Here is a 15,321-nt window from a genome sequence, read left to right on the forward strand (position 1 = left end):
AGCCAACCAAACGCTTGTTGCTATGTTTGAAAGAATCGGTATACTTAATGTATCGAGAATGAAAGACGTTTCCTACAAGACTTTATTATGATATTTATCTTTTAATATATGATGAACATTGATCAAAATAAACATTATATTATATTCATAATATTGACTACTAATCTAAAAACACTTTAAAATAATTAAGAAGTTTGCCTGTAGGCAAAATTATTGTTGTTAATGGTCCAAAAGTAAAAAGGCATACAAACAAGTTCATGATTGTGAAGAATCTGTTTCTCATGTAGAAAAACATAATTGAAATAAGAAATAAAATAAATGTTCAAGTTTCAAAATGGATATCAATTTCGCTCCAGCCTTACGTTGGTATTTCAAAGGTCTATTTGGAAATATCTTTGCCATCACTTACTTGTACACGTTATTATGATATTTGTTATAGGAAGCGTATGCTAAGAGAACACCAAATCCTGGACCCAAAGAGAAAAAAACTTGTGTTGCAGCATCTACCCAAACCTAAAAATCGAAACGTATATTAAAATCCGGTTTACACATCACCTACCCGAGTGTTTCAGTTCTTTAGAATCCATTTAACGTAGTGATCATCAAACAGCTCAGCTTTACCTAATTGTATGAAGCATCTTCTCAAATATGAAGTTCGTGAAAATATTTGGACAACCTCGTATGAACAGGTGCTACAACTTCGAAAAAAATATTATCTTCTCCAAAAGAGTTCCACTCCACATTTTAACTTTTTGTTTTGCCGACTATCCAATGCTGATCTATGGTGACCGGTTACTTACCAACAAATTGAAGCAGAAAATAGCAATGTGTGAAATTAAGATACTGAGAAAAATAGCGAGGGTGAAGAGAATAGAGAAAATAAGGTAAGATACAATTAGAGGCGAATTAAAACGTAGTAAAGGCAGTGCAAAAAATTGAACAACATTTGACATGGTTTGGACACATAGTAAGAATGAAGAAGAACAGAACAGTTAAGATGGTAAATCGAAACTAACAAAAATAAGAGAAGAGGCAAGCCCAGAAGAAGATGGAATACAGAAATAACTAATAACCTGAAAATACAAAGGACTGATCTGGAGACGGGCCAAACAAGAAGAACATATCACCTCTACACCTATAGTAGAATAGGTTACGGATAAGTTAGTTATAATAAATATCAGATATTTAGAAATGTATGGTTGTAGGCAATAAACGTGTTAATTTCATTTCTTTCATCTCGTATTTCTTGGTAACTAACTTAAAGATTTATAAATGATATGCTAGTTCACGACTGAAAAGTTTGGCGACCATTAATCTCATGAGTGTTCACACTTTATTATTCACATCTTCTGACGTATCAACTTTGTCCACCAAGATCACTAACCTTTTATTTGCATCCAAATTTATAATGGTCAAACTGGGATTGGAGGAATGAAGTATGAAAATCCGAAAGTAATGACTAGACAATAGGTAAGCGTACAAAATACCAAGTAAAAATATTAAATGGAAGTTGTTGTAATATTTATCACATCATTTGAATGATACAAGCAGACAGTGTGAGTTGAATAAAGTGTGAAACCACTAAAATTACTATAAATAAAAATGATTAGAGTACTGACCTCTGCCGATCCAATGGCTTCAAAATTCGGACTCAAATAATATTGGATTCCTTCTGCAGAACCTGGTAATGTTATTCCTCTTACTAAAAGAATTAATAGAACTGCGTACGGGAACAAAGCGGTAAACCAAACAACTTTTCCAGACGTTGATATGCCCTTCCACAAAGAAAAATAACATATAATGTATACTGCTAAAAGGCACAGAGCTATATCCCATTTTATAGCACCCAGATCGTGTAAACCTTGACTTTGATGGAGCTCTAAGATAGCTCGACTAAAAATAAAATAGTACATCATATAAATATTGATGTAATTATGGCTATTGGAATACGAGTATTGATTAATTGAGGCTACTGATAATTGTGACCAAAAAAAAAGAAACACATATAGCCATATGAATGAATTCAACCCCATTTGAGCTGACAGAATCATAGAAACATACTTCTTTGAGAACGACCCTGATGTTGCCTAGGTCATTATCGTCAACGGCGATAGATATAGTTCGACGACTTAGGCCTCTTTTGTGCACGCGTTCTTTGTCGCTGGTCGCGGGGCGACAAAAAACGCGACGTTTTCTAAAAGCACGTTGTTAAATGTGAGATTTTATGCATCGACGTCAAACAGCCACTCGCCGCCTGTGTCGCGACGTACTGAAATCTTGTCACGTGGAATTACAATACGCGTCGCGACAGGCGATTCAAAAGTACATTGATTTCAATTGGTGCTTCTATGTAGTGCGTTTCTTATCGTTTGTCGTTGTCATTTTGAACAGTCAGTTTGCAGAGTTATGTTGATGTGTGAAGAAATACCATGGAAAATCTGGACGTTGAATTTTTTATTGACGCAATAAAAGAAAAAACATGTTTGTGGGATTCATCATCAGATGATTACAAAAGCAGGCAATTGAAAAGATATGCGTGGAAGGAAATTATCGAAAAAATTATTCCCGTATTCCGTAAAAAAACTGAAAAAGAAAAGCATGTATTTAATTAGATTATTCGCTAAGGTTGTATTTTAAAAACGCATTCTATATCTATTCATTTATCAGTAGTATCATCTATTAGTACAATATAAAAGTATATACACATAATATATTCATGTATATCTTCTACAGTATCACCTGGGCACATTTTCTCCATCCAATAGTAGTCGCAGTACTCGCAGTTACAGTAACACTCTAGAGATTGTGGCCATACCAGAAAATTCTCCGATAGGATCAGAGGTTTCCATTATGTCCGAAGCCGAATCTATATTATCATTGATTTAAACAAATGTGTATCTATCTACACATTAACACTATTATTATACTTATTTTCTCAATAATGGTCTTTTGTTTGTACTTATGTCATTGATAACATTTGCCCTAGTTCAAACGCAAATCCCCGTACAAACTCATCAAATGAGCTTGTCGACATACGGTAATAATTGAAGAATTTCCCTTATCGAGACTTAATTCTGCATGAAGTGTATAATATACACCTCCTGGAAGTCTTGCACTATTAATTGGATGCACATCGCCACGTCTCTGATGTCTTTTTCCAATGAAATTTTCAAATATCAAATAGGTAAAAACACACGGATTTATTTTTAATTCCTGCCGTTGTGTGGTCCACTTGCAACAGTTGAAATTGATCAAATTTGAATGCGGCACGCGACAAGAAACGCTTGGATATTGTTTCATAAAATAACGCCGCGTTTCTTGTCACTCCGCGACCAGCGACAAAGACTCGTGCATAAAAGAGGCCCAAATCCTTTTTTGGCTTGAATTAAATAATATATGTAGGTATTTGAACACAGTTTTTATACGCGATTAGAGAGCAAGTCATTTCTCGTAATCATGATGTGAACTTTCCACCGAGATCATACTAATCGACCCTATTAGACTTTATTTAAAATACTGTTTTTTGCAGACGAAATTTACGTTTGATTTTTTAGATTATGAATACCTAATATGCCAATGCCATCTCTGCATAAATAATTTCTTTGGGACGATTAAAAGTTATATTCTGAATAAATATTATCATTAGAACTTTCATAAAACGTTAGTTAGTTTGTTCGAGAAATTGACTACTAAATGTTCTGTAAAGAGTGTAACAGTTCAGAGGTTAATGATAGTTTAATTTTCTTACTTGAAGTATTCCGAAGCGGCTGATGCGAATCGAGAATCCGTTGGTCCTATAATTTCTTCAAGCTCAGTTCGATTGAAATCTGAATAGTTTCTGGTAGGAAATTCGAACTACAAGAAAAAATTAGTTACTTTTATTTTAGAAACGAATAAATTTTTCAGTCAGAGTGAAGGAATGTTTAAATAAATATAGTTTAGACCAGAGGTCGACAAAGTGCGGTGCCAGAGCGGCACTGATCATACTGTTTAAACCAACACTCACAATAATTACACTGTCTGTCAGTGTCTGAAGACAATCACTTGTTATCGAAACGAGCGTCAGACAGTGTAATTGTGAGTGTTGGAGTAGTTGTGGTTAAAACGGTGTATTCAGTATGAATATCCCCAACGGCTTCAGAAATTCCAACCTAGTCCAGAGCCGCATTTGGATCTTTGGCTCCTAAGTGCGGCTTTAGTAAAAATCCCTACGTTAGGTGTAATAATATTTTCATTCAAAAGAACTTCTTTTGAATGCATTTACAAGACCGCAATCAGACCTATATTATCCTATGCAGCAGAGACCCGACCTGAGACCTCTAAAACGAAACGGATATTGGAGACTACAGAAATGAAAATAGTTCGAAGAATAGCGGGAAGAACACTACTGGATAGAGAAAGGAGTGAAAACATAAGACGAACATGCGGGATAGATAATATCAATGACTGGGTACTGGATAGAAAGATAAAATGGAATGAGCACATTGACCGCATGACGGAAGAACGAATTGTGAAAATATCAAGGGACAAATCACCAGCAGGACAAAGAAGCATTGGAAGACCTAGGAAAAGATGGAGTGACAACCTCCCAGGTGACTGAGCAGAGGCAATGACGTGAAGAAAAACAGGCAATGATGCCTATACACAGCAGGAAGAAGAAGAAGAAGAAGAAAAGAACTTCTTATTTTGATAAATTAAAATTTCCCTACAAATCGAGAACATGTGTAATTTTTTCTTCAAGTTAAAAGATAGGTAGGGAAAGAAAACTTTTTTGATGCTAAAAGAAGTAATAACACTCGAGAAGAAAGTATCAACTTTACTCAGGATTTTGAAAGAAAACATTGTTCCATTTTCCGACCCTCTTGAATCACCCCCAAGGAAATAATTCCTCTATTGATAAACGCCGTTTCGAAACAATAATTTTGAATATGAGGGAAACATTTCTTAGCAGGTTTCAGGAATTTGAAAACAGCAGAGTAACTTTAGTATTTGTCATAATGCTATAATAAACGAGTTGAAATTTTCTCCTTTTAAAATTGAGATTGGCAGATTTGAAATACAATTGGTGGATTTTAAAACAAGGAGGCACTTTAAATACGAACGTCTTTGTGTTTAATTAGAAATATTGGAGAAGGAAAAATGTGATCGTAGTAACACAAGTGATTTGCTTTGAATGACCAGGAGAAAGAAAACATGATCATTTCCAAGGCTTAGAATAGTATTCCTGATTCTTACAAGTAGCTGAAAAAGCTCACATTTGCTGTTCTTTTCCTTTATTGATTCTACATATATATGCGAACAATCTTTTCCAAGCACGAAACATTATCAAGAGTAGACAGAGAAACGGTCTTATTGATGAGAACTTGCAATCATACCATTAAAAACAACAACATACAAACCTGACTCACTCAAACATTCCAAGGAGATAAAAGTACATTGTTCTCATTAATATATAATTATTAGGTATAAAAGTAATTTTATTTAGTCTAATAAAGTTATCTAAGCAAGAAGATTTGCCTCTCATTTTTTTTAAATTGTTGTAATGCTCATATTTTAGCTCTTTGGCTAATAAGTTTGTCGACCACTGATTTAGACTATTTTTTTCAAAATGCCAGAACAATTTTAATACAGATTATTATCAACAAACATTCTAGAATTGCTGAGATTCAAAAATACGCAAACTCGTCCAAAACTGGTTTTATGCGCCCCACTTTCCACTTCCTTTGAGATATTTAAGCCTTTTAATGAAATCATCAAGGCAATAGCAGAGTACATGCTCTGTTGTTTCCATAACTTGCTTATAGAATCTGCATGCTTAACCTCTTAAGGTGATATTTCACGGGACAGTGACCGACCACCAATTTAATGTCATTTCTGGACATCAAGAGAAGTTCCTCGGACTTTTTAGCTAATATGGTATTTTTGAAATTTTAGCGAAAGTTAATAATGTGTTTCAGACATATTAAAACAATTCCGTTACAAAATATTTCGAGTTGATTTAAAAGTGTTGAATTTTCATTATAGTTTCTAATTTTCAAACCAGAACTACCCCTTGGCAAATTTTCAATGGCAACTGATACATCATTTAAAGATGATTTCGTTATCGTTGCTTGTTACTTTTGGTTTTACTTTTATTTTGAACAAACCTTTTAGGAAAAAATCACATCATTGTTAAAGAAAACAGCACTAGTTTCAAAAAAATATTCTACTTTTCATGCAATCGTACAGTCTATTCTTAAATGTTTCTTCAACTTATCGCAAAATTTCTGGTGTAACTAACATTTTTTAGCACCCAGAACTACCTCTTGACAAGCTTTAAATGGTGAGTAAACATCATCTGAAGTTAATTTTGTTGTCTTTGCAACACTGTTATTGTTTTTTTCTCATTTTGAACTACCCTTCCAGGAGAAAACTGTTGACATTACATATTAAATTAAACAACCGTAGTCCTAAACTGCTATTCTATAATTCGCCTGCTTATTTAAAATTCTTCTCCAACTTTTCTCCAGCACTAGGGGTGTAACAAGTTTTTTGTTATAGAGTGTCCTCCTCTCCAATAATTATTTCCAATTTAAAATACCCAGTGGGCATTTTATTACATTACAATCTGATCAAATAGACCGATAAGAAATTTAATTTTAAACTAAATCGATACTTTTAGATATTAAACTTAAGCAGTTCTTCTTTTAACATTTTCACTTCACTAACTCAAATGGTTTGATCTTTATAAGTCTTCTATTCTTGTGTTACCCTACATCTTTGACGTACATTTGTTGATGAAAAATTTTTGGCTAAAGTGATAATAGTTTTTTTAGTACTCTCCACTTTTAGATCTCCCTTCAAAATAGACATTTTTTGAAATTTTTGGTGAATATAATTCGAGATATTGAGGAATGCCAATTTCACATTAGGATTCCTTGTTTATTTAGCACAGACAATTTCGATCTCATGAACCTTGTTGGCTAAACGTTATTTCTAGGAAACTGGATTATTTCATAGTTTTTATTTACTTACTGGTCTACAATTAGGAGTGTTCCAGGAATTGTCACATGTTGTCCAAGGTAATAAATTCGTAAAGGAGGCAAAGAAAAATCTTAAAGCCCAAGCAATTATAACATTGTAATAGAAATCAACGTAAAAAGCTATCAAGACTACGGCATACCCAATACCTGAAAATAAAATTAGGTTTGAAGATTGAAATTAATCAGCATTTTTAATTTTCCCAATATTTTCTGGATACATAAGAAATCCTTAGTCACATTTCTTATGAAAATCATAATATAAATTTGAAAACGTGAGAAAAAAAAACAGAAAAATTGTCATTAATGATCAGTAAGCTAAGTATTTTCAAAAGATAATCAATCAGTAATTTTTAGTATTTTTTCTTGAAACGGACTTTTCACTGTGCTATTATTACCGAAAAAAAAAAACGATCACCCTGAGTTATTGTTCGATTTTAATTGAAGAGATTTAATTAAAGATGTTTTTTAGGGTTCTATTGAAAGCTCTTGATTTTTAAACATGAGGTACACCCACAAAATAAGTTTCGTTTCAGCTCGTTATCATCCCTGAAGTGTTTATTCACGTCATTGAATTTGTTTTGTTTACAAACTGTTGTCTACAAATTGTAAACAATTTTTTTAAAATAAAACATCCTTCTTTTTCATCTTCTTTAAGGAAAGATTTTATATTTTATAAAAATAAATGTCGTTAAGAAAGAAACATGTTTTTTGGTCACGTTCGAAGTGTGAGGTCGGGCATTATTATAATTTTGAAACGCGAATAACCCGAAAACTAAGAAGAATTCGAAAAGAAAAAAATGTAGAACGCAAAATTTTCTACAAAAAAGGTCTCTAGTTTTTTTTTCGTTGGAGCCACTATTTCTGAGTAAATCTCCCTCAACCAGTGCGACTGGAAAGCCGATTTCCAGGCGCACATGGAAACTGTTCTAGCTCTTGGAAAACTACTTCGTTTTCAAAAACTCAAAACGCATTATGGTGGTTGAGATCTCTATTTTCTACTCGGGTAAGCTAGCATAATTAGCATCTTGCGAGATGAAGAGGTATATTGACCACATAAGCACTAGAAGTTTCAATGGATATATTTAGTTTCTCTTTCATTTTGTGCTCTACATTTTTAGCTCCGTCACTTTTTTCAAATTCTACGTAGTTTTCAAGTTATTCGTGATTCAAAATATTTTTGAGCGTTCAAAACTACTTTATAATGGAAATTTTAAGGTTAGGAAAAAATTGAAACCTTTTTTGTACAGAATGTTATGCTCCACATTTTTTTTACCGGTAGTTTGTGTTGAAATCCTCATAATTTTTGAGTTATCCGCAATTCTAAATGTTTTTGAGTACATGAACTCATTTTACGATGAAAATTTTTTCGAAGTTTTCGAGTAATCCGCGATTAAAAATATTTTTGAGATTATAAACCGATTTTAATGACAAAATTTTGAGGTTAGGAACAAATACCTAGAATACTTTTTTGTAGAGAATTTTGTACTCTACATTTTTGATACGGCAGTTTTTTTCGAATTCCTCACAGTTTTCGAGTTATTCGCCTTTCAAAATATTTTTGAGTTGAAAGTTCCAAAATTTCGAAAACCTGTGCCATTAATTTTGTAAAGAGACATCTTCAGTTTCCCAAATCCACCCAGAATCTAGAAAATGAAAACCGTCCAATTTAATTTAAGGATTTAGCTCAAACTCGCCTAATTTGCCTGTACTAATATGATAAAAACAAAAGAAAAAACTGTCTGCCTATTACCAAAGCTGAAATAGTCGTTGTTCATACAGAAACAAAAATAAGATAACATAATTTAATATGAATTTAATCAAAAATATAGAGTTTATTTTAATCAATTGCCTTAATTTATTCATATATGACTAAAAAACAACATCATAACTTATGTTGCCCGAAAATGCATTCTGTGCATAGTGCTCATGTAAAGACTGCCTCATGATTAGTGAATCTTATATCCTCAATTATGTTATTTCTTTGTCTGAAACCTCTTTGTTCATTTTATACCATCTCATGTTATTTTTGTTACTTTATCCTGTTTTTTATATATGAATCCACAACTTATATATATTTTCTGCTAATCTGTTACACATTCACTTTTTGTGCAAATCAGTCTTCTGCTAAAATAATTTCTGGTGTAGCATCTTCGGAAAACCAGATTTCCAACAAAGTCAATTATCCACTTTTGTTAATCTGCGGAGTGCCTCTTTTGGCCACAAAAGACACTTTGACTTCAATTCCATTTTCATTCTTCCGGTTGTAGGTTCGAAATTCTGCTTTTCGACATCATTAACGCATAATGTAACGTCAACGACAAATCATTCGAAACAAAATGTCGGTTCAAATTTGAACACTTAAATAACATGAAATAAGTTACTTTAATTTTCTGACAAACGATAAATAGTTGAGTCGTTAACTTTCTCAGAAATATTGATCTAATGCCAATATTAAGACGTGAAAAAACATAGTAGTCGGATATATTTTGCTACTTTCACTATACAATTAAAACTGTTTATTCAGTAAACTTGTAGATCGTTATAGTAATAAAATTGTATCTTCGATAATACCTATATACAATATTATTATAAAAACATCAATAAAGTTTATATTACTATTTCATTATAAAAACACCGATTCAATCTTCTTGACCAAGAAACAAAAGGCAAAAAAATTTGACAATATTCAAGCTATGAAAATCGGAGAGCTCTTCATCGAAACTAAAGAATCCATAAAATATTTAGGAATCACCTTAGACAATGAGTTTTGGGAAACGCATAAGATGAAAATGACCAGATAAATCGATTAGACGACTAATGGAAAATATGGGGGTCCCCATGTTACCAAGAAGAAAGTGTTGATGTCAAAAATTCAATATCTTTGCCCAGAGGTACGGAGGGAGACTACACAGAAAGAAATATATCGCAAAAGAAAGGGTACAATACAGAGCTGTTCTTAGAGGCAACAATACCAGTAAATTTGCTAGCACTCAATCGCAGGAGAACGTACAAGAAAATAAGTAACGCGGAAAAGTTGGATGAATCATCGATAAAGCCAGAAACACAAACGAAGTAGGAATCGTGATCTTGGATCAATGGTAGCAAAAATATGATATGGATCCACGAGGTACGTGGATTGCGTGCCTCTCACTACAAAGTGAGCTATCACTTGACCCAACCATTGTCTGGACACTGGTACTTAGGTCCTACCTGTTTAAGCGAAGAAAAGTAGAGAGCTTGCAGACAAGCTAACGACAACGCAGAGCACACATTCTTCGAGTGAAGAATAGCCATTCCTTGGAAAGCTAAAACAGGTCTAGGATAGAAACCTCAAAGAGGTTTAGCTTAAAGAATAAGGATTTTAGTGGGTCGTACAAGTATAGTACAGCGACACATACAGGGTGGTCTCGTATAGCCACTGATGATGCGGATGCACATTTCCTTCCTCTTCGGATAAAACAAAAACTATTCCATCATGCCTAGTACGTCCGGATGTTGTGTTAATGATTTTTATTCTTTTTTCTATATTTATGGTGGATACACATATTAAAATTTGACACCATTTGTATTTTGCCCACTTCAGTATTAAAATTTGACACCAAGATAAAATGAGGGTACTTTATAGTATATATAAAATAGGCGTTCAACATCTGCGACAGTTGGGAGAAATTTGCACCTAAGTTTTTAAAGTTTGGAGTGCCTATAATATGACAAGAACAAAAAATCATTACTACGACTTTTACTTTTGTATGACTATTATCTTCAACAATCTAATCGCCATAAATGGAAACACCTTAATGTTCCCTAAGCACAATCACCTATTTTTCATTTAGGAAATTTTCCAATACCAGTTTCTTACTAGGCCGTGTCAGGAGAATCATCAATCAATCACACGTTATTTTCTTTGTTGGCCCATAGATCCCAAAGTCTATAAAATATTCTCGGGTTTGGAAGTCACTTATCTGTGAATGAAGAAGCTGCTCAGAAGTTATTAAAAAAGGATGCCGAAGGGTTTTTGGGAAATAACAATAGTGAATATTATGAACATTTTTTGCTTATGACAAATTTTCAACAAATATATAATTATAATTAATTTTGTGTATTCGCACTTGAGTTTTGAACATCAAGATTTAAAGATTTTTAAAGAATCATATCAGGGATTTTGGGATGGAAAATATGTTGGGGGATTACAAAATTTGTCATTTTTATTCATTTTTTTATTATTTATACGAGTTTAATCAAGGTTTGTAAGTAATCCTAAAGTATTTTTAGAACTAGGAGCGAAGAAAATATTTAATATTCCTTATGACTAACTGTTACAACAATTAATAACTTTAAGCTGTAAGGTGAAAACCGAGTAAACTAATATTATATTTCTTAATGATAACTTATTTAGAATTAGCTGTTTTTACTTTGTAATGTTTTATTTCATTTTATTCAAACCGATCTAACACGAATAATGCTGAATCATATACAGATTTTTCTATGAAAGTGAATCACTCTGTAGATTATATAATCTTTGGAATGGAAAGTTAGTTTAGTATACAAAAAAAGTGTTTTACCACTCCGTTCATACGCACTACAATTTCCCTATATTTTGAGACGTTCATCTCATTCGTGAAAATCTGAGAAACACTTTCTAGTTCAACGTCTGAAATCTTTAAATAAAGTGCTCTTATTTGCAAATTTCATAGGGACGAGAAAAGTGCGGAAAAGCAATTCAAGACCTCTTAAACTTCTGTCGGTCGTCAAGGTCTTAGAAATTATGATAAAATGGAAGTCATATAATTTAGCACAGTCGAATGACCGATTCATGGAGCATTTTAACGTCGTTGCACAAAGTTGTAAAAGTGTTTTTTTTTTAATATTTTACGATATTCCCCTAAGGTTCTTTGTGAGACTATAAAAATTATTTATTATGATCTCTAAACAATTATAAGGTTTTTAGTATCAGTATTTCCACTTTATTTTGAGTTTTATCATGTACAATACTCTATAATACTAAAAAAAATTTTGTACAAGAAAGAATTTTTTTTAAAGTCAACATCATAAGCGGAATTTTCAAGAGAGGAGTGGAATGTAATAATTAAATAATCATGACTATATAATAAACCAAAAATTCATTAGGAACTTCAGTGTAAATATTCTAATCAACTTTCTCTTCATCTATCAGTATAAAGTTGATTCTTTGATTACTTGACACTTATTAAAATCGAAATATATCAGTATAAAAACAGGAGCGAGCTCTTGTCCATTGAAAACTTCTTGGAAAGTTTTTAAACGGATTGGTTATATTACAAACAACTCAGGAAATGAAACCGAAATCAAGATTTTTTTCGTTAACCGATGAATTAACAAGTTCGATTCAATGCCCTCAGAAATGGAATTTTGAAAGAGTTAACATCCTTCTGGATCAATTAAACTTTCTTCTTCTGCTTCGTCATTTTTCCTTACAATTTCGACGGTTTGTTCTTCGCAGTTCCCTTCCATTCCAGTGTCCTACTCTCATATTTTATAGATGGTCGGCCTTCATGTCTTCTTCCTGGAAACTTCTATTCCAGTATTAGTTTTGAGATTCTTTCAACGTGATGATAACATTATATTACTATGTGAGCTGATGCATTATCTTGAAGAAACAACACTTCCTTCTTAGCCAAATGTGGCCGTTTTTGCTTGATTTATTCGCTCAAACATTGCAATAAGTTTGCATAATAATACCCGTTGATAGTTTTATCTTTTTCAAGATAGTCAATGAAAATTATCCCTTGCGTATCCCAAATAACCAACGTCATGACTTTACCTGCAAATGGAACGGTCTTTGTCTCCTTTGGAGCCGGTTCTCCCTTTTCAATCCATTGTTTCAAATGTTCTTTATTCCTGTGAAATATTGTCATACACTCGATGGAAACATCTTCACGACGCTGTTTTTGTTCCATTGTGAGCAAATGCAGCAACCAATTGTCCAATTTTTGAAATGCCTATGTCTGTTAGCTTTCGCGCTTTCAGTCGACGATCATCCAGTACCGCTTTGTGGACTTTTTTCAAGATTTCTGGAGTCGTCACCTCATTTGGTCGATCACTGCGATGCTGGTCTTCGCAGGTCTTACGGCCTCGTTTAAACTCCGCTACCCAATAATCTACTGTTGATAACGAAAGAGCACTCTCACCCAGAGTAGAATCTAGTTCAGCTTTTATATTGGTTGAGTATTGTATCACATAACGATGACCAATTTTTTTCATGTTTACAAATTCACTGAAAACGTTCACTATTGATGACTGTCAAACAAATACCAAGCAACGTGGCGCCTTCAAACTTGAAACATATGCTGTATAGATTGTGTACTTTCTAATACAGTGGTATGTTTCAAGCAACTGCCGCCATTTCTAGGTTAGGCCAGGTACTTCTGACACCATCCTCGTATCAGCTGTTTGTTTACGATTTTTTGGCTAAACACGAAACGACAGTCATCTCTCAATCACCAAATTTGCCAGATTTAGCTCCATATCCACTTTTTCCTTTTTTAAAAATTCGGAAAATGCGCAACGAGTCCTTTGAAGCCATAAAAAGTAATTCGCTGAAGGCACTGAAGGTTTACCAATTGAGGTTTACAAGAAATGTGGAAATTTGTAATTAAGCATTGGCATGCGTGTATTGGATTTTTGTCAGTCCATGTGAAATTTGATCGTAAGGTATGTAGTTTGTTCCAAAAAATCGTATTTTTGTGACATTCTTTGTTTGAAAAATTAAACATTCATGGTGGTGTAAAAGAACATGACTAAAAGTGTCAAAATTTCAGTGTCATAATAAAAAAGAGGTAGATACTTCTTGTGAAATAAAAACTAGTTTCACATATACGAGCCAAAATAAGTTCAAACTTCAATATTAAAAATGCGTTAGACGTTCACATAGAAAGTTGTTTCAAAATAAGTTTATATTTCATATATTTACCTTTGAATAACGGACATATTCTGCCCCAGCAAGTGATGGCTCCTTTTCTGTTAAACTGACCCAAAGCTAATTCCATGTAAAAGAGTGGTATGCCTCCAATAACCAACATAACACAATAAGGAACCAAAAATGCTCCTGAAAAAGAATTTTGTTAGAGCGTACAACTAAATATTATTTCATTTGCATGGAAAATCTGATATGAATAATGTACGGGGTGCGTATCATGCACCATCTTGGTTTCGATTAGAAGTTTTGGCAGGTTCTTAACGTTCATACGAGAACGATTTGACGATGCAATGAAAAAGTTCCGCAAACTACTTCATCACTTACTCATTTGGTATAAGTCGTTTTCCACTAAGCTTTGTGATAAAACTGTGATTGCTACAATATATATTTACAGTTAAGGCCCATGACTTATTTTTCTTTTCTCATCGGTCTTCACAATTTTTCTCCACAGGCTGCGATTCTGTGCTTTAGTTCGGTTCTACCTCTCTAATATCCTTCAAAACTGAATCCAACCATTTTATTTTTGGACTCCCAATCCTTCTTGTATCTCCTTCAGCTTCTTCAATGGCCTATTTTTCAATTTTTTTTTCGGGCTATCTTTACTACTATGCCCTAACCATCTTACTCTTTGGGCTTTTATGGGACTTCACATAATACAAACCAAAAAACTGGCGTTTATACATTGACAGCTGAAAATAAAGGCTTGAACAACTTTTGTCTTTGTGATGCAGAATTTTCTCGTACATTAGAAAACTTTCTGCTACAATTAAAAAATATGGGGTATAATGAGCATGAAACTTAATTTTTTAAATAGGAAAGGTTTCCAGAAAATTATGAGATATGAGCGAAGAGCAGCGAGGGCGAATGCATCAGGACTTAAGAGTTATGGAAGACCCCCATCAAGGTGTATAGATTACGAATATTATGTCTTACTTTTGTTAGTCTCTGATAGGTTATTTTCTAATCTACACATTAGAAAAAAGCATTAAAACGGAGTTTTTTCAAACTCAATGATTAATTTTGTTTATAATAGAGTTTATCTTAGTAGATACATGACTTTTTCTAACCTACATAGCTGAAACTCAGAAAGTAGAGCTGAGAAAAATGTTTTTATTATATTTTCGAAAATAGTAGCAGATGTTTAAAAAAATGTGATCGATTCTTCTCGAAGCTCTTATGATCATGCTCATGTATCAATTATTCAGATTCTAGTTGTTTATTTATATTTTTGGTTAAGTTTTCATAAGAAGCAATTTGTTGTATTATATCGATATCCTATTATAATAGCTGCTGGATATAAACAATACTAAAAAATAAAAAGGTGACTATCCTCATTCCTTCAGC

The 15,321-nt window shown here is 33.0% G+C and overlaps 1 protein-coding gene across 2 annotated transcripts in view; it reads right to left on the reverse strand.

Annotated features, from left to right (window-relative positions):
- LOC130901804 (sodium-dependent dopamine transporter) overlaps window positions 1-15,321 on the reverse strand; it is a 46,000-nt gene that overhangs the window by 9,312 nt on the left and 21,367 nt on the right. For both annotated transcript variants that reach the window (XM_057813409.1, XM_057813410.1), the window contains exons 3-7: window positions 13,972-14,106; window positions 7,015-7,169; window positions 3,749-3,855; window positions 1,620-1,893; window positions 410-513 (exon numbers count right to left, since the gene is read on the reverse strand). In XM_057813409.1, coding sequence (XP_057669392.1) covers window positions 410-513; window positions 1,620-1,893; window positions 3,749-3,855; window positions 7,015-7,169; window positions 13,972-14,106 — 775 coding nt within the window. The remainder of the gene's footprint in view (window positions 1-409; window positions 514-1,619; window positions 1,894-3,748; window positions 3,856-7,014; window positions 7,170-13,971; window positions 14,107-15,321) is intronic.

Source organism: Diorhabda carinulata, chromosome X (assembly GCF_026250575.1).
Source record: "Diorhabda carinulata isolate Delta chromosome X, icDioCari1.1, whole genome shotgun sequence".
Lineage (NCBI taxonomy): Eukaryota > Metazoa > Arthropoda > Insecta > Coleoptera > Chrysomelidae > Diorhabda > Diorhabda carinulata.